Source organism: Phocoena sinus, chromosome 1 (assembly GCF_008692025.1).
Source record: "Phocoena sinus isolate mPhoSin1 chromosome 1, mPhoSin1.pri, whole genome shotgun sequence".
Classification (NCBI taxonomy): Eukaryota; Metazoa; Chordata; class Mammalia; order Artiodactyla; family Phocoenidae; genus Phocoena; species Phocoena sinus.
In genome coordinates this window covers 124578321-124598787 of record NC_045763.1, presented here as the reverse complement: position 1 = coordinate 124598787, position 20467 = coordinate 124578321, and the positions used below count along the sequence as shown (strand labels likewise).

The following is a 20467-nucleotide window of genomic DNA, read 5'->3' as shown; positions in this document are numbered from 1 at the left end:
GTGCGTGGCCCCATCAAGGTGGGAGAACTGTCCATCTGGCTCATGTGCTTGGAATGAACTATGGAGGGTAAGGGTCTAGCAGGGAGGCCCCAAGGAAGCTGGAAGCCCTCTATGGCATGTTGAGAGATATAAATTCTCTGTGACCTCTGGTGTGGGTGCTTGGATTGTGTAACAGCAAGCCACAAGGCTCAGCTTCTCGTTTATGTTGCACTGTTTCGCTGGGCCCAGCCCAGGCTGATGCACGTGGCTGGCTGCTGTTCCTGGGCCCACCTCAGCTTGCCCCTGTTCTGCCTTTGGACAAAAAGGAGAAATGCTGGCTTCTTGGAGCATGCACAGGATGTGTGATCATGGTGGGAGGAATGAGTGGGGCTGCAGGTAGAGGTGTGAATTGAAAGAGGAGATTTTTTGTGTGAATGTGGTTTATTCCCAGAGGCCTCTTTCTGCCAGAGAAGGCAAGAGGGCCTTGGGGGGTGACCAAAGGCATTCCCTTGGGGCCTGGAGCCTATTTCAAATTAGATATCCTCAGCAAAAGCTTTTAAGTGCAGGTCCCAGGCCGAGTGTGCTAATCACTGGGTTGAGATCCCCTGTTAGCTGTGCACCACCAGGGCTGCCAGGGGGCCTGGGAAGAGCCACACTTGTAGGGGGAATCCCCAGCACAGGAAGCAAGTTCTCTCTAGCTTCCATTAGAGAAGCTGACTTTGAACTCCCACACACCTTAGAGCTTATCAGGATACAATCTTGTATTTTTTTCTGTTGTGTCATATGTGTATATCTTGTTTCCCCAAACAGAAGAGAGCTCCTTTTATGGCAGGAACTGTAACTTATATTTCTCTTACCCCTCATCTAGTCCCCCAACTTCAAATACCTTTATCTTGCTTTATCCTCCAGAAACGAACCGCTGGTAACTCATACCATGTTGTTGCTAGCATCAGTGCTTTGCTCGTCATTCCCTCTGACTGGAAGGCTCTTCCCAAATGTCTGCACTTGATCAACTCCTACGCATCCCTCCAGACTCCACTTAGAAACATCTCTCACAGGAAGCCCCCTGAACCCCAGGCGGGGTATGACACCTCTCCTCTGTCCACATGAACTCAAACTCCTGTTCTCCACACGCCTGTAGGTGGTTGCCCCCCTTCTTAGACCTGAGCTCTTCAGAGACCAGCAGGGTGAAACATTCATCTTCGTATCTCCACTGCCTGCCGAGTATCTCCTCTGCCTGCCAGGCAGTACGGCCTCAACGCATGTCTGTTGGACCTAATTAAAAGAGCTAGTGTGTGGTGTCCTATGACTTGCTATCAATCGATTATGGAAGATCCAGCTTAAGAGAGATATGTGATTGCTACCCCAAGGCCAAGAAGGTGGCCCCGATATGGCTACAAGCAGGTTCAAAATGAAGGGCATCTTGGGTGGAGAGAATGTCCAGTTCCAAGGTCTGGAACTTCTTAGTGCTTCCAGCCTGGGGTCCACAACATTCTCCATTAAGGATGGGCTCTGATGGCATCTCAGGAGGGTCTCTTACAGGTGTAAAGGCCCTGAATGGCCATCTCACCTCTCCTATGGAGGCGCCAGAGCTTGAAATTGCAGAGGCTGGAGCCCCTTCCCTCAAGATAAGATTTGACCCATGCAAATGAGACTTTACAGGTGAGCCTCAGCGGCTCAGCAGTCATTTCCCACAATGCCCAGGAGATAGATATTCAGGAAACCCAAAAGGAAAAAGATGGGGAGCTCACTCCCCCAAAAGACCACGGTATGAGGGCACTGTCCCCCCTGGCGTGACTCAGGTAGATCCACTGGGGAGATGAGCTCCTGTAGGGCCCTAGAGCAATAATACTGATGCTGGTGACCAAGCCTTAGTACTGTATTAGCAGTTTCATTGTATCTTCTTCTGCAGAGAGAGATTAAAAACTTCTACATAACTCTCTGAAGGCCAAACATGAGGTGGATATTGATTTTGTGATGAAACTGACCATTCTCCCTCTTAAGGCTGAACTACTCCTCCCCAGGTGAGAGAAAAATTGCAAGCTGTTGGCTTTCCAAAGGTCCAGTGGTGCCTAAATCCCCAGGCAGCCTCAGTCTCTGCTTCTTGTTTTCTCCTTTACAGTATGGCAATTAGAGATTGTTTCGTTCCACCCAGAGCTCTGAGATGTTCAAATTCTAATGAGTTGAGTAGAGGTGGTCAAGCTGACTCTGCAAACCCAAAACTATTACTTTAGGAAGGCAGATCTGCCTTCAGATTTCTCTGGAACCGAAACGTTCTCTTGAGGCCCTGATAAGATTACTGGGCTGCTGAGCCGCCAGTGTTCAGATTTCCCACGGAACTGTGCTCGCCAGACTCTGGCTCGCCTGGCTGCGAGGAGCCACGCTGCAGATCGGGCTCTGAAACCTGACTCCGCTCCAGGAATGCAGGCTCACCCCCTCCTGCGATAGCGCCTGGGCCCTTCCAGTCTGCCTACCCGAACTTCCCCCTGTCATTGCGGTCCACTGAATGCAAGTGCCTGTTAAGTGGAAGCCGGTGGTACTTAGAGGGTCCCACAGAGTGGGAGCCAGACAGGAATGTGCGGGGTACTTGGCCAGGCCTGCAAGTCCACCAGCCAAGCTCCAGCTCCCAGAGGCCAAGCAATCCCTAATTATGAGCCGTAGGCTCCAGCCAGCAGCCAACACATGGCTCAGTGACAGGCTGGGTCCAGAACCAGCAAAGGCTGTTGGTGAAATTGTGGTAGAAGATATTTAATGAAGTATGGGAATTCCCTGGCGGTCCAGTGGTTAGGACTCTGAGCTTCCTGGCGCAGTCAAAAAGAAAAAAAAATTAAAGAAGTAAAAATATATCATTGAAAAAGTAGGTTACCAAATGAACACATTATATGTACCAGCATGTACACATACACACAGACCCATCATCAGTAATACTGATAGTCTGTGAGGATGAAAAGACATGACAGCCAAATATTTAATTAACATTTACTGCACAAGATCTAGTACAAAATAAATGCTCAATAAACACTGAACAAATGGATGAATGACAAATAATATCTGGAAAGGACTTGGAGTTACCTTAAGGAAAAGGGCTCCTTAACTGTCTTCATCTAAATTAGAAATTCATTACTTATTCAGTGGAAAATTAAACTTTTTTATTTTACATCTTTATTGGAGTATAATTGTTTTACAATGGTGTGTTAGTTTCTGCTTTATAACAAAGTGAATCAGTTATACATATACATATGTTCCCATACCTCTTGCGTCTCCCTGCCTCCCACCCTCCCTAGCCCACCCTTCTAGGTGGTCACAAAGCACCGAGCTGATCTCCCTATGCTATATGGCTGCTTCCCACTAGCTATCTATTTTACGTTTGGTAGTGTATATATGTCCATGCCACTCTCTCACTTTGTCACAGCTTACCCTTCCCCCTCCCCATATCCTCAAGTCCATTCTCTAGTAGGTCTGTGTCTTAATTAAACTTTTTCAAGCACTCTTAGGTTATTTGGTACTGCCTACAATTTATATTTAAGCAACTAAGAATATTAGTTTAATTTTGATGTCCAAAGTCTCCAGCTCTTTCTTTATTATACGTTTCTCCCTTCTGGGTTCCTATCCAGAGTAACTTCACCTATTATCTCTTCTAGAGAAGAATCATATTTTCATTATAAGAGGTCTGTACTTCTCATGGAGTGCTGGACATTCCTGCTTAGAACAATCAAAACTAACATATCTAAACCTTGTTTTTTTTTAAAAAAAAATATCTGATCTTTCTCCCATCTTCAACCACTTATTTACTCATTCAACAAGCATTTGAGTGCCATCAAGCCCTAGATATATAAGATATGGCCCCAGTCCTCAAGGAATTTTCCAGGAAGAGAGCCAGGTAAGCAGACAGTTACAGTTCTGCCTGGTACTCTAATTCAGTTTGAAAAAAGTGTCGCGAGTGCTGTAGAGTCTGAGGGCATCTGTGAAGGTTCCCAAGGTAGAGATATTGGAGCTGCAGGCTGAGAGGGGAAGAGTTCCCTGTTTCTGTCAATTCATTTATCAAGCAAGTTCTTCTTGAGAAATTATATGATTATCTAGGCACTGTGCAAATCTCTGGAGACCTAAAGACCAATGACAGTCCCTGCCTACAAAAGGCTTATAGAGGCATAAAAACAATACTGCCATTCTCCTTGGCATCTTAGAGAACTCTACTCATCTGGGCACCCTGGCAGGCTCAAACACAGAAGTCATTTTTGGTTTCTCTTATAACACGTGGCCTTTACTTTTCCATCTTTTCCATTCTTGCTCTCTCTCAAAGTCAGAATATGCCTGGACTCTCAGAGAAGCTCCTGAGTCTGGTTTCCTGGCTCACTCTATGCATTGGTGTTTCTGCCATATCATCCCTGCTACATGGTGGCCGCCATCTTACTCAACACCACTCAGTTTCCTACTGTCCATGGAGCAGAATCCAGGGCCATTCACTATCTGGCCTTGAGGGCTGCAGCTGGCCTCTGCCTAAATTAGAAAAAGGCCCCCTTTGGGGCACAGCTAGGCAAGGAGACTTTTTACAAAGAAAAAGTAACCCTTTCTTCCAGATGGCTTGAATTCCAGCTCCCACTCACCCACTTGGCCAGCATCCACTATACTCAGAGGCCCTGTGGTTTTTATCTTATTACTTTCATTTTTTTCTCTCTCTGCTTCCCCACTTTCCTCTCCAGCCAACTGGCCTGCTTTCCTACACAAAGCTGGCATGTTCTCTGGGCACCCATTCCTTATGCCTTCTCATCCTCACCACCTACCTTTCTTTTATGACTTCTTCTGAGACTTAATAGAAACGCTGAAATACTGTGGAACTTTTGGTCTGCAACTGCCATACCTTTGGCACTTAAGCATTTGAAAATTATATACATGACAAGATATAATGGTAAGTCTTATTTTCCCTATTGGATTGTGAACTTTTAAAAGGCATCTTTATCTTGTTTATTGCGGAGGGCTTAAAGAGGGCTGAAATAATGATTGATGTTGATAGCAGTAAAGTAACTTAAAAAAAGAAAAGATTGGGCTTCCCTGGTGGCGCAGTGGTTGAGAGTCCGCCTGCCGATGCAGGAGACATGGGTTCGTGCCCTGGTCCGGGAAGATCCCACGTGCCGCGGAGCGGCTGGGCCCATGAGCCATGGCCGCTGAGCCTGCGCATCCGGAGCCTGTGCTCCGCAACGGGAGAGGCCACAACAGTGAGAGGCCCGTGTACCGCAAAAAAAAAAAAAAAGAAAAGATTTCCCAAAGACTTCCAGTAGGCAAGTGGGCTCTAGAGAATGAATGCTGAGTAACTCTTGTTGGCCTGGTTTAAATTCCTAGTACTGGGAAGTAATATAACTCAATTTCTCACCAAATATATATAGTGGTCCTTCCATGTCTCAAAAGTGGGTTTCACCTCTCAAAAGAGGGTTTTACTATGAGATTTTTCAGGAATTCCCAAATCTCACTCCTGCATATCATGTCCCACCATGAAAAGTTTACGTCCTGGCTGAGAAACGTCACTTCTCCAGCCTCTTGGTTTCCTCTTTACTTCCTTTACCAGCGCTAGCAGTTGCAGTTCTTTTTCCAGGCATTTTGACAAAAGAACTTCAAAAGCAGTCACTGCCAACCAGCAAACCCATGCCCTGTACAGACTCAGCGCGAACTGACAGGCTTCCTGGCTGGCCAAGCAATGCCCCCATCTTGGTAGAATCCCCCATCAATGACTACATGTCTTGGTTTGTACACTGGAGGACCTTCTCTTTTCACCACCCCCCAAACACAGGAAGTTGCTTAAGCGACAGTTTCAGGGCCTCTGCCACACACTGTTCCTTCCTCAACTGAGGGAGAAAAAAGTACCTTAGGAAGGAGTCCCTTGTGTCTTCTGAGAACAAAGTTCAAACTTGCATTTGGCCCTCAAGCAGCAAGCAACCTGCTTTTAAGCCTAAATCTTTGCTCTCATCTTCCATCCATTTCTGCAAGAGATTAGACAGGTCCTAAATCGTACTGTACCTCTACCTGGGGGCCTGAGGCACCCTGTACTTTCAGAGGAGGAAACCCACTCCTAAAGCAACTTCTTCAGGAACCTTCACTCAGCCCATGAGCATCCCCGGGGCCATCTCCCTCCTCTGCCCTGAAGCTGTAGCCAGCCAGAGAGGATCTTATCGCTCTGGGCTATCTTTGAGTAGACTTGTGAACACCCACTGCTGGGCTTCCCTCCCACCCTTTCCCATCCTTAATCTGCGTGGAGTTTCGCCAGTTTACAGTTGTTTCCAGAAGGTCTAGCTCAGCCTCTGGTGGATCCCACAGTCCCCTGTACTTTATAAGGCCTCCCTGAGGGTGATCCCTGAAGACAACTGGTAGAGCTGGATGCCTAAATGCAACTGCCCAGGACAGACCTATTGCCCTCACAGAGAAGTCACAGTGCTTTGTAGGCCAAGCAGTGAGGTTCGCTTAGAAGAGCCAACCTGGGCTCTGGTGTAGAGCCAGGAGCGGGGAAGAGCTAGCAGAACTGACTGTGAATCTTGAGAGTGCTGACCACAGCCTTGGAAGCAGCAGTTCAGCTTTTGAAAGGGTGGGAATCACCTTGAAAGCTAGGTAACATTCACACCTTCTCTTTTCTTCTTTTCAAAAGCAAGCCCAAGTCTGGCTAAGACTGGCTTAGGGCTAAATGTCAGGACTCAGTTTCAAGGGGAAAATCTGGGGAAGCCTCAGGATGTGGAGAAGGCAGGGAGGAGGGGAATACACCCGGCCACTCCTCCACTGGAGGGTGGTTCCTGGATCCCACTGGAGCGGTCCCAGGAAAATCCCAGGCCGGGCAGTGGTGGGCTTCACCCTGCAGCACCCCCCCCCACACACACACACAGATATGTGGCCAGCACACTCCCATGCACGCAGGGACATACAGGGGAGTCTGAAGTCTAATCAGAAGGAGCGCCATTTGCCCACGAGGGGAGCTTTTCAGAAAGTTCTGAAAGATGTGACCGACAGAAGCGGGACTTGAGAAGCAAGAGGGCGACCGGACTCTAAAAAGTCCAATGTTCATCGAAAAGGGAAGCCAACGGACTGGCCAAAAAAAGTGCCTCACGTTAACAGTTCTGTTTCTCTTTCAATACCCACATCTTCAGATCCAGCGGCTTCTGCTTTCTTGAGAGTTTCTGGTCGCACATTTGCCCATTTACAAAGTTTACAGCACTTTTTTAATCTGAAGCATTTAGGTCCCTACGCAAAATACCTGTATCTCTAGAAAGGCCCCTCCCCTCTCCCTGAGGTCTTCCCCCGCCGACCCCCTGCCTGATCAGAGAGGTCCCCTAGGTAGGACCAGGGGCGAGCCTCCGGAGTTGGCCAGGAGGCGTGGGAGCGGCGGGCATTCGCCGTGCTCCCGGGGCGGCAGCAATGAGCCCGGTGCTCCCGGCTCCCCGCTCGGATCCCGGCCCCGCTCGCCGCCCTGCCCGCGCGCCACCGCCTCCTTTACCTCCATGTCCTCCAGGTGCCGACTCGGCGGCGGCAGCGCGCGCTCGCTCTGGCCGGGGCTCGCGATCCCCGCTCTCCGTTCGGCTCCCGCCTGGGCCGGGTTCGGCTGCGGCGGGCACAGCGTAAGTGGGCGGCTGCGCGCCCGGCTGGCTGGCTGCGGGACTGCTCGGGCCGCCCGCGCCCTGCGCTAGAGAACGAGGAAGGGGGGGGGAGGGGGAGGGGGAGGGGGGGAGGAGCAAGGAGGCCGGCGATCAGGGTTTAAATTTAGACACAAATCTAAACAGATACTGTCCCCTCCCGGGTCAGGACGCAAGCGAGGGAGCCACGACTCCATTAATCTGCCCAAACATGGGGATGGGACAGCCGCCTGGCCCCTCTTTCTCTCTTAGTTTCTCCAAGACCCTGGTCTTTGCCCCGGTGTCAGTCCTTCTTCACCTCTTCCTCCTTTAACGTGCCTCTTTTCATTTTTCTTGCCCTAGAGGTTAGAGTCGTTCTTTCATTCTTTTTATCTCCCGTCTTTTCTATTTACTTCTTTTATGTACATTCCTACCCCCTGTCTTTCCTCATTTAAAGAAAACTTGCACTCACAGCATACCTGGTTTTCCTGGTGTTCCTAGGCGGAGAGTGAGAACCCTCCCTGATTGACACGTTGTTCTCCCACTGCCCCCCTCGCCCCCCCCACCCCAGAGGGGCTGTTCAGATAGTGCATTCAATGCTCAGTGTTAGACGGCGTCGACCGCCTTCCCCTCTGTCATCTCTTTTCCTCTCCACCTCGCAGTCTCAGATTCTCAGGAAGCCACTCTCAATCTATCCATCTCTCATCTATGTATCAGGAAGAGGAGGAGGAAGTGAAAAACAAGCAATCCAAGCAGTTTTCCAAGCTCCCTGTAGCAGTCTTTCTCTCTCCCCGAATGACTGATGCGTTCGATTTTGTGGAATTTCAGCCCCCATAAACTTCTTGTTGCCTTAGGGCCCTTTTGCTGTTCCTAATTGTACTCTAAGAAAGAGCGCAAAGGACAAGATCCTGAACTTCCGATTCCCATAGGCCCAACATAGCAATCCTCCCCCAGGGCCATCCCAGCTCTCTGGGCAGCAAGGAGGCTGAAGAAAACAAAGCTGCATGGGAGGAACAGGGGAACTGGAATCTGGAGCAGCTTCTCTCTCTGCTACCAGTTCATACACTGGCCATCAGCTCTAGGTGCCCCTTCTGGATCCCCCCCCAACTGCTCACAGAGAAGCAGAGGGGGAATGCCTTCAGGGACCTGTGAGTGTGAAGGGCATCGTCTGGCAGGGATGCCTCTGTGTCTTTCTGCAGTGTTCTTGCATCCCCACCCCTACCCCAAACCCTGACCCAACTCACCGTGGGAAAGAGACAGTGGGCCAGGTGATCACCAGCACTGTGAAGAAAGATATATGGAGAAACTGATCAAAGAAACCAGCTGAGAGTTTGCTCACACTGCAAAGAACTGCCCTGATTCTGCTCCTTAACCCAGCACGACCTGCAGACTTTCGGGCACTTAGATTGTTTCTTTGGGTACCAGCCTTAGAAATATGACCTCTTCCCTGTAGAATCTTCTAAGGCTTGTCTTTCTAAACACAAACAGCCCGGGCTTCCCTGGTGGCACAGTGGTTGAGAGTCTGCCTACTGATGCAGGGGACGCGGGTTCATGCCCCGGTCTGGGAAGGTCCCACATGCCGTGGAGAGGCTGGGCCCGTGAGCCATGGCCGCTGAGGTTGCGCGTCCGGAGCCTGTGCTCCGCAACGGGAGAGGCCGCAACAGTGAGAGGCCCGTGTACCGCAAAAAACACCCCACAAAAAACACTAACAGCGCTAATGCCAAAGTGTTTTCTAGTTCACTTAACTCAGCTGAGCGTAAAGATAAGACCCTTGATTTGAGAAACAGATTGAAGGTTGAATTCCAGCTCTTCTACTTTCTAGCTATGTTTTCTGAGACAAGTCGCTTACCCACTCTGATTCTTATTTGCCTCACCTACATAGTTTGGTAGGCACTCTGAAAACAGTAGCTACTTTTATAATGCTTAGCCTCATGTACAAGCTCAAATGAATAGGGACCCAATATTTCTTTTATTGCCAGGCATTCTAAGGCCCAGTGAATGGGGCCTGCACTCCCAGGAATTAATGGTGAGTCCCTTCCCATTCCAGCCACACAGCTACAGAGGTGAGGGCACTAGGGCAGAGCTGGCAGCAAGAAAGGAAGTTTCTTGGTACCTTGCAATGCATACTCGTGCTTGTGATTCTTTTTCCTTTTCTTCTTTTTAAAGGTGCGGGACTGAGTTGGTGATGGGAGCATAGTCTCTTCCCATATCTTCTAACTCTGACTCATGGGGCATTTTCCTTTCTGCCTCCATCTAGTCCTCCTTTCTGCTCAGAACAGGGCTGTCCCAGCACAGGTTTCTGCTTCACAAACAGGATGGCGGAAGTGCCTACTCGAAAGAAACCGTTAGACTTAGATAGCATCACAGTTACTCAAGGTGACTTGCGGCTGTAGCCCACGCCCTGCTCAGGCCTTCCCTCAGCCATGTAAGAACCCATGACGCACAACGCAAATAAGCTCGGCCTCCACTATGCTCCTGGGTCTCAGAACATTCAGGGTGGGATGCTGCTCCCTAGTTATTTGGGCCCTAGACAGAGACCTTCATGAGAGGAGGGAGTGGAAAACTGGGAGAGGGGCAGAGGCCCAGAGCTCAGTTTCAGCAGCCCTGAGAAGGTATGGGGACTGTGCTCCCCGTATATTCCCTTCCCACCCCTCCTGAAGGTCCCCAGAAGCCAGAATGGAAATAACCCATCTGGTAAACACCCTGCTTTTGCTGGGCTATCTGGGGTTCTGACTTGCTGCTCTGTGTGCTGGGAGACGCTGACAACCCAAGGGGAAGGGAAAGTGGCTCTGAGGGGGTGGTGTCCCTCCCTCTGTTGGGGACTGGTTGGCTCACAAGGACTCACTTCCTTTACTCTCCCCGCTTCACACACCCTGGTAGTCTGAACCAGCCAAGCAGTAAATACAGGCCAGTGCAGAATGAAGAACAAGAAACCTCAGAGCAGCCCGGGCAGGGGAGCCCATATTACCATCAAATAAATACCACCAAATAAATATTTGGTGAATGAGTGAGTGGATGAATGTATGAAGCAAATTAGTAGGATCTTTGCTTTTAAACCAAAGGCAGAGCCTTTTTCCATAGATGGGTCTTCAGTGGGAGAAAAGACCCCGTGGGAGAAAAGATCGCGGAAGGGTACAAGTTAAGCGGTAACTAAGTTTTTAAGCAGACTTGCAAAGAGCTCCAATCAGTCATTTCTTAGCAAGTGGCCGCACTGTGCTGCTGATTTGTCCATTTTGAAAATTAAGAGCAAGAAGCAGATGTTCTTTCATGGGTATAAATACTAACTTTAAAACATATATACTTCAGCCCTAAGTCCTGGGAATGTGGCAAAAATAAAATAAAACAGCTCATTCCGCTACAAGTGACTGTCAGTGGGGAACAGAGTTGAATATACTGAAGTGAAAGCACCAAGGCTTGAGTGCTTTTATGTGTTCAGGGAATGGCAGTGGAGGGTTTCTCAGAGGAAGATGGTAGCATGTGGAAATGTAAATTGAGGAGGAAGGTAGCAGGCTAACAGTTGGGCCACAGGGAGGATGTTGAAGTGTGGAGCAGGCAGCCAGCAGGGGTTGGCGACCTCAGGAGGAAGTCTTTTGACTGGCCCTCTGGGGACTGGGAGATTGATTACATATGGAAATTGAGCAAAGAAATTGACGTGTAGAAGCCAGTGGGAGACAAGATTCTCTCTGATGGGGAAGGGAGATACAAATATGCAAGGGGAGTGGGGACTGGAATGAACCCTGTGGTGCTGAATTGGAGTGGGAGGTATTCGTGTGAACTCATGGTTTTCAGTCTGTAAATACACAGATGTAGATATAAATGTGTATACATACATACATATATTTCTTAGTTTGATTCACTGAGAGGGCCTGGGAGAAATGATACGCCAGTAGCAATCAGTGCACACAGAGCCCAGATCTTGGTTTCTGAATACCATTCTCCACTAAAGGAACCAAGGGTCCTTGGAGAAAATGGCTGATTACAGGGCTGGGGAAGGTAAAGAACAAGATAAGCCTGGAACATCTTGTGCCAGAAAATATGGAAGTGCTCCATAAATGACAGGAAGATGTTTAAAAAAAAACATAGAAAACAGATTGCAGGGACTCCTAGGACAATATTGGGATAATAAAAGGATCAAAATAAACAATGATAGCAATGTATTATGCCCTTTAAATAAAATAGGAGTTCATGAGTCCACACTGATATAAACAAATAAGTGAATAAGTAAGTGGGAGAAAGCTCTTTCTCATAGCACAATGCTGACGAACAAATGTAAAAAAAAAGAAAATTGCCATATTACAACAATTACAGTTATAATAATTGGATGCTAAACATCATTGGATGCTAAATCTAGTGGGTAAAAATTGAATGAGAGGCTTCCCTGGTGGTGCAGTGGTTGAGAGTCCGCCTGCCGATGCAGGGGACACGGGTTCATGCCACGGTCCGGGAGGATTGCACATGCCGTGGAGCAGCTGGGCCCGTGAGCCATGGCCGCTGAGCCTGCGCGTCCGGAGCCTGTGCTCCGCAACAGGAGAGGCCACAACAGTGAGAGGCCCGCGTACGAAAAAAAAAAAAAATTGAATGAAGAATAGGATTTTACATAATTTCAAATTATCTCCCTATAAATTACTCATTAATTACAAAGGGGAAAAAGTAACATTACAGAGACTAAGGCTAACAAACACCATATTAAAAAAGTGGTCAAAATAAACACCACTGGTGATGGGACAAATTGACATCACGTGCTACCTGATGGGATGCAATAAGAAGACCACACCGGGCTTCCCTGGTGGCGCAGTGGTTGAGAATCTGCCTGCTAATGCAGGGGACACGAGTTCGAGCCCTGGTCTGGGAGGATCCCACATGCCGCAGAGCAACTGGGCCTGTGAGCCACAACTACTGAGCCTGCGTGTCTGGAGCCTGCGCTCCACAACAAGAGAAGCCACCACAATGAGAAGCCTGCGCACCGCAACGAAGAGTAGCCCCCGCTTGCCGCAACTAGAGAAAGCCTGCGCAGCAATGAAGACCCAACACAGCCAAACATAAATAAATAAAATAAAATAAAAAATTATTTCAAACTAAAAAATTAAGAAAAAAGGTGGTGGGGATAAGAATTGAACCCTCCCATTTCTTTTTTTTCCAGACTAACTCCCTACCCAGTCCCTTCATCATCTCTTCCTCCCCCCATCCCCCCCCAGAGATCCATAGGATGGGCCAGGGGCCTGTTGACACTGGTGATAGATGATAGATGGATAGATAGATGGATGGATGGCTAGATAGATAGATAGATAGATAGATAATTGGGAGAAGAGAGAGAGCCTAGTCTTCTGGAATGATAGTGGTTGGAGACAGGAAGGGGAAGATTATTCAAATCTTTTTTGTAGCAATATCTTTGTGATGTTTCAGTGGTTGAAGCAAACACATGGATATTTAAAGTTTTGAGGAGAAATTTAAAGTTTTGGATACAGTTTTGAGGAGAGATTTAACGTTAAAAAAAAAAAGGGAAGAAAACACAAGAACCAAACCAAATTGGACTGAAGGAAGGCTGGCCATACACTGAGAAGGGGGTTGGGAGTCTATGGCTGAGAAGGGCCAACTAGGGATTTCCTGGGGTGAGGCTGGGGGAAGCCAAAGAACAGTGTTGACAAAAAAACCAAAGGGGACCGTCTGGAAGCCTCAACGTATTGCAGCCTTCTCCTTCTGAGGCAGAGGAATGTTCAGGAATGAAATGATACAGATCTACAAGGAAACCCAAACCTTCTCAACCCTAAAGTGTACCATGCAGAGCATCTGAGCACCAGCTTCAACTCTGGATGTAGGTTAGAGTGACCCAGGGAGCTTTGAAAAAATTGCTATGCCTGACCCACCCACTTCCTGTAGGTGAACACAGAGTGGGGCCTGGTGTGTCAGTTTATTTTTAAGCTTCAGTAAAGAGGTAAATCTTGAATAGTCTAAGCCAATTATGGAAATAACATTCCTCTTGCCAGAAATTGGTTTAGAGAGAAATATGTGAGGAAATTTTGGCCAATGAGATAAAAGGGGACATCTTTATCCTTTCTGCTAAAGAAACACATACGAAGAGATGCTGTGTAAATATAAGGTGTTGTCCTACCTGATGTAATGCCTGGAACTACAGCAACTATTGTGCTACTATGAGACAAAGCTGGGAAGATTCAGGACATAAACTCCATGAGGACAGAGACTTTTGTTTCTTTTTTTGTCAGTGTATATCCCATGTACCTAAATCAAGGCTGGACACAAATAGCCATTCAATAAATATTCATTGAACAAGGAACCAATGGCTTTGTTGACCAAATGATTTTGTCGAGGCACTGAATTGACCAACTCCGGAGGAACTATCCCCTGGAATTCTTGTTATGTGAAGCAATAAATTTCTTTATTTCAAAGTTAAGCCATTTGAGTATGATCTTTTGTTATAGCTAAAAGCATCCAACTGATTCAGATATACACAAACTGACAAGAAGAAGACAAAATCAGACACATATACCAGTACAGAGAAAGAAGCAGTCCCTCAGATAAATGTCCAGCAGAGATGTGGAGAAAGACTGGCATGGAAGTGCATACACACACACACACACACACACACATACACACACACACACACACACAGATGGGAGAATGTGAAACAGAAAAAGAGAGTGGGAAACCTAACTAATATCCATTGGGGAAGAAAAAAATTCAGATTGAAAAAATAAGAGTACTGTCAGAATTTTTAATGTCTTAATTCCTACCTAAATTTCAGACAACAGGTGGTCTAGATAATCCTTTGTCTTTTTTCTTTTTCAAAAATTTATTTTATTGAAGTATAGTTGATTTACAATGTTGTGTTAATTTCTACTGTACAGCAAAGTGATTCACTTATACATATATATATATACATTCTTTTTCATATTCTTTTCCATTATGGTTTATTACAGGGCACTGAATATAGTTCCCTGTGCTATACAGTCCTTTATATTTTCTTATTATTAAAAAGGAAAAGAACTGGGAATTCCCTGGCAGTCCAGTGGTTAAGACTCCGTGCTTCCACTGCAGCGGGCACGGGTTTGATCCCACGTGCCGCGCAGCCTGGCCAAAAGAAAATAAATAAATAAAGGTATGTTTTCATGAAGTTATTTCATACCACAATTTCTTTTAGGATATTGTTAGTAACGTCAAGTGATGTTGCAGTTTTGCCACTAAAGGCATTTGCTAATATGAATCAGTAGCTTGAATTGGGCAGGAGCTGTCCAAAGCTGGAGGTTACCCACATGGCCTTACAATGAATATCTTCAGTGATTCTACACTAATAAAGTGAAACAGGTTATAAGAAAGAATAGTACCCAATTCCCACTGGTCGCTCATCCTCTTTGTTTTTTTTTCATGGGCAACAGGCAAAGAATTATGTGGAAAGTTTTCTGCACAAAGTATGCATTTGCAAAATTCTACTAAAAACCTGTGTCCCCACCTGTTTCTCTTTCCTTCTTGTGGTGGTCTTGCTATCCATCCATTTGTTCATGCCAGAAACCTGGGAGTCATTCTTTTTTTTTTTGCAGTATGTGGGCCTCTCACTGTTGTGGCCTCTCCCGTTGCAGAGCACAGGCTCCGGATGTGCAGGCCCAGCGGCTATGGCTCACGGGCCCAGCCTCTCCGTGGCATGTGGGATCTTCCCAGACCGGGGCACGAACCCGCGTCCCCTGCATCAGGCAGGCGGACTCTCAACCACTGCGCCACCAGGGAAGCCCGGGAGTCATTCTTGATTCTTTCTTCATCTTCACCAACCAGGTGCTACAATTCTAGCTCTAAAATATAATGACATTCCTCCCCGCAACCTCCCACCAGTCACAGTCATTGCCATCTTTCATCTGGATTAAGAAAACAGTGTTGTAGTTCATCTGTATATCTGTTAATTGTTGTCCTTGACTCCAACCGTGACTCACCATCTCCCTGCATCTATTCTCCACTCCACAGGCGGTAATCTTTCTGAAGATTACTTTGGAGGGTGTAACTTACACACTTTCCCGACATGGTAATGCTCACCTCTCCAGGCTCTTCTCAACAGAGAACACCCAGTACTGCACAGTCAAGCCATCCTGATGTGCTTTCAGGTCCCTGAATGAGCTCTTTTCTCTGCCTGGAACACGTTCCTTACTTTGCACAAAGAACAAAATTAACTCTTATTCATCTCTTCGTTCTCAGATTAGGCTTCCTCCAGGAGGATGGTCCTGACAACCCCCCTCCAATTCCCACCACCTGGAAGAGATGTGCTTCCTATGTGCACCTCATGCCTGCACTATTCCTGTCCTTGCAAGGATTACTTTATAATTACCTGTTTACTTTCTTTATCCTACCACAAAACTTTATTCTTAAAGAGAGCACATTCCATTCTGCCTCGGTTAAGTTCCTATGATTGATGTTGGGTTCAAATTTGGTGAGTAAATACATGTTGGATGAGTGAATGGACACTGGCTCCATGCAAAAGAGGTAGATAATCCATTTTGTAATCCAGTTCTTGAATGTCCACCTAAAAGTGTAGTACAAACATGGAAAGTTGTAACACAGAGGACAGCACAGAGATTTAAAGATCAGCACTGATGGGCTTCCCTGGTGGCGCAGTGGTTGAGAGTCCGCCTGCCGATGCAGGGGACACGGGTTCGTGCCCCGGTCCGGGAAGATCCCACATGCCGCGGAGCGGCTGGGCCGGTGAGCCATGGCCGCTGAGCCTGCGCATCCGGAGCCTGTGCTCCGCAACGGGAGAGGCCACAAGAGTGAGAGGCCCGTGTAAAGATCAGCACTGAAACCAGACTTCCTGGGTTTAACTGTTACATCGATCAAGTTACTTAATTTTGCTTCTGTTTCTCCATCTGTAAAATGGGGATAATAATAGAATTTACCACATAGAGTTGTAAGGATTAAATGAGTTAATACATGTGAAATGCTTAAAGTAACGCTAACAAATAATGAGTGTGATAAAGGCTGGGTCATTATTGTCATAGAAGTAATAGGAGCAGCATTTTATCATGAAGAAGTGATTCTAATCAGGGGCAGTCACCAAATGCAGCTGCCTCCACACGATTCCATGTTCATCTCTTAGTTCCAAGCTATCTACTCATGATTTTCACCTACTTTTTTTTTTTTTTTTTTGGCCATGCTGCACAGCTTGTGGGATCTTAGTTCCCCAACCAGGGATCAAACCCAGGCCCTCGGCAGTGAAAGCGCCAGGTCCTAACTGCTGGACCGCCAGGGAATTCCCAATTTTCACCTACTTTTAATAAATTTATCTGCTTGGCTGCAGCTTCACCTTGGAGGAAAGACTCATCTTTGTCTTATTTCTTCTCATCTGACTGTTCTAGAATATTCTAAGTTCAGATTCAATTCTGTATTTTTTGCTTGTACATGCCAAAAATTAAAAAAATGGTGGGAGGGGAGTTCCTCACATCTCAAATCTGAATAAATTTCACTATCTTGAACAGTGTTTCATTTTGGAAACCAGTTTTAAGTCACACTGATTTAAATAATGCATAAATTTAATGCACAGAAACAATGGGTTTTTTTCTGGCGTAGTCAAGGATTTGACCTTCTTTCCTAAATCTGACCACTTATTGACAAGTTTACTTGCTCTCATCCCATTGTATAACCTCATAACTCCTGGTGCCAAAGTTTTTCCAGTTTTGGAGTATGTCATTATTACATTTCCTACCCTCATCCATCTTCATTCACCTTTTCTGCTTTCTGCCCTGTGATAGTATTTGAGATGTTTTCATATTTTTCACATCTTGGTCTCTCCAGCATCATTCAGCCCGTGAGGCACACATAGGGTCCCTATCATATAAACTTATTTATCTGAGAAGGCAATAATTAATAGATCCTGGAATATTTGAATCATAACGCAAACTAAATGCTAAATGTCCTGAAGCAGTATGAAACTGAATGCTGCTGGGTCCTGAGGAAGGCCAGAGGGACAAGGATGGAGGATTCAAGGAAAGCCTCGGGGGTAGGAGGAAGAGGAAGCTGACCTAGGCGAGCTTGGTGAGATGGGGATGGTGGGGCTCTGGGTACCTTGAAGGGTCGTGTGAGCAGAGGGCTCCGGGAGCCTGGAGGAGGGAGTAGAGAGGGACAAGAGGGTTTGACAGAGGCCAGCTTTCACTGTTCTTCTCAGGTCTGCAGTGTCTGCTCCAACATGGCGCACATTAGCCCTTTAAGTGGGCATTAAGTTTGGAATTCTTCCTGGCCTCCTTATAGGGAGCCTGCTGCCCCTGGAGTCTTGTTCTGAGAATGTTTTACGCTTGGTATTTGCCTCTGTAAAAATAGGTGATATTTGCATTTTGAAGATTACTGACCTGAGCAGAGTTGCTTCTGATTTATATTTTCTGTTTCTTGTTTCCTTTATTGCACATGGTGGGGATTTTAGGCAGCAATAAAGACAAAGAGATGGGGTGAGAGTGAGTAGGGAAAGAGACATGACAACCATTTACCTGTAAAGACTCTGTAGGCAAAGGGACCAAGCTAAGGACTGGGGACTCCAGGACCCTACCACATATGTGCTTTCTAAGGGGCAAAGGTTTTTTGTTTGTTGTTTTTTAATAAATTTAGTTATTTTATTTATTTTTAGCTTTGGCCGTGTCGGGTCTTTGTTGCTGTGCGCAGGCTTTCTCTAGTTGCAGCAAGCTGGGGCTACTCTTGGTTGCGGTGCATGGGCTCCTTATTGTGGTGGCTTCTCTTGTTGCGGAGCATGGGCTTTAGGTGTGCAGGCTTCAATAGATGTGGCACGTGGGCTCAGTAGTTGTGGCTTGCGGGCTCTAGAGCACAGGCTCAGTAGTTGTGGCACACGGGCTTAGCTGCTCCGTGGCATGTGGGATCTTCCTGGGCCAGGACTCGAACCCGTGTCCCCTGCCTTGGCAGGCGGATTCTTAACCACTGCGCCACCAGGGAAGCCCTAAAGGGCAAAATTACTTCACCATTCTCATTTCCTAATTGATGATAATTCTCATTAGTCACCCAGGGATGTGGCAAGGAACTCCTAATCAAAATGACCATAAATCTAAAGCCATAATGTAATGGGTTAAGCACTCAATCTGGCCTCGCACAGCCGAGTTGGCAGTGAAGCACAGGACGCAGACAGCCCCTGCTGGAAGTCACACAGGGAGATGGATGTATCTCTGCTGGGGAAGGGGGAATGGTGTGGATGGCAGTGGTCGGGGAGCAGAGCCGGGGTGGGGAAGGAATTTGCATCTCATGGCTTAATCAGATCTGAAAGCTAATATCCTGTTTTTCTGAGGGTTGGGCACATCAGTAGCTGAAAGCCTCCTCTGACCACGACCAGGCTCAGGAATTGAGTGTCCACAGCCTTGCAGATGGGAACCCAACTCCTAGTGACCATGCCTGCAAAGGCGTTCCACCCCATTCTGGCCAGGCCCCCTGCAGTCCTCTACTCCAAGTCTAGAACTCCAGACCTCACCCCTCCTCCCCAGAGACTTATCAACAGGAAGTTAAGTCAGCTGGAACACTCCGTTCCCTTGACATTTTTGTTTTAATTCTGCAGCTGTGTTTAAGGCTTCATGAATTCTCTGTCTGGTTCTGTGTCTTGGGACTGTCTGTCTGTCTGCCTGGTGCTTTTTCTCTCACAGCCATGCACCAAGTCGTGGTTACCATAAGCCTGGTGGACCAGAATGAGAAGTAGGGTTGGTAAGAAGGAATTGGGGAGGGGGGCAGAAGAAAGCGCTTTAGGGACCGTAATACTAGCTGTTGATGAGCTAAGGAAGGTGACCAATTGCTCAGGAATCATCACTGAGGGGAAGCTGTAAATGCTGAGGAGGAATTCCTAAATCATGAACAATGTGCACTTCCGGAGCCACCCCTCCTCATTGCTTCAGGGTGCTTATCTGTACCTCATATCAGAGTGATGTGTGGGCATGTCTTCTCAATATTCTACAGTGCCTACTCAGCAGATGGCTTATTCATACTTACTTTCTCTTAGGAAGCAGTTGGGAAATAAACAAATGAAGCTTCTCTCCTTCCTTTTATCCCAAGTCAGCCTAGCACTTAAAAAGCCAAGACAGTTCCCAAATGCAACTTGGTCTATTCAAGATAATATCTCGGAATCTCTTGTAGCTGCAAGTTCCTTACTTGCTGAAAGTCTATTTTTTATTAGTAACACATTGTTCCAAGACTCATGAGGGCATTATTTTGTTCTGTCCTGGTTGCTTTTTTCCTACTGCCTCTCATTCAAGTTTAGAGGGGAAGGACCTCTAAACTTAGAGACCATGAATCTCTAAAGCCACTAAGTGGCTAGAAGGAAAGTGGTGATTATCCTCTCTCCAAGTTCTTCTTCAACAGACCCAAGAAGAGAGTATCCCTCATTCATTATAGTAGCTGGTCCATTGAACTTACATGTGTAAACTGCCAAGGTTGGTTTTTAAAGGATCACACAAGGCAAAAGACTTATAGTCACACAGGTTGGATATGCTTTGTCAATCCCTGTCCTTGAAACTTAAGTCCGAGAAAACATAGCTCACAAAACAGGTATGGTACCATATGTCTCCATAAAACCACATCTAGAAAATCCATATACAGATCTTCTTTTGCTAGTTGGTAATCCTGAGCTATCATTTCAAACGCCTGCTAGTGTTTGTCCAAATTTTATATTTCAGAATTTGTCCAGGAATTCTATATTTTAAAAAGTAAACTAGGGCTTCCCTGGTGGCGCAGTGGTTGAGAGTCCGCCTGCCGATGCAGGGGACACGGGTTTGTGCCCCGGTCCGGGAAGATCCCACGTGCCGCGGAGCAGCTGGGCCCGTGAGCCATGGCTGCTGAGCCTACGTGTCCGGAGCCTGTGCTCCGCAACAGGAGAGGCCACAGCGGTGAGAGGCCCGCATACCGCAAAAAAAAAAAAAAAAAGGTAAACT

The 20467-nt window shown here is 47.0% G+C and overlaps 1 protein-coding gene across 3 annotated transcripts in view; it reads right to left on the bottom strand.

Annotated features, from left to right (window-relative positions):
- Positions 1-9815, bottom strand: part of RCSD1 (RCSD domain containing 1) — a 69991-nt gene extending 60176 nt beyond the window's left edge. Inside the window, exons 1-3 of one of the 3 annotated variants that reach the window (XM_032607966.1) lie at positions 9679-9815; positions 8810-8846; positions 7451-7631 (exon numbers count right to left, since the gene is read on the bottom strand). In XM_032607966.1, the coding sequence (XP_032463857.1) occupies positions 7451-7631; positions 8810-8846; positions 9679-9760 (300 nt within the window). In that variant the 5' untranslated portion in view covers positions 9761-9815. Of the gene's footprint in view, positions 1-7450; positions 7637-8809; positions 8847-9678 lie in introns of all 3 variants that reach the window. The other 2 variants (XM_032607958.1, XM_032607976.1) reach the window with 2 other exon arrangements.
- Positions 9816-20467: the final 10652 nt, after the last annotated feature.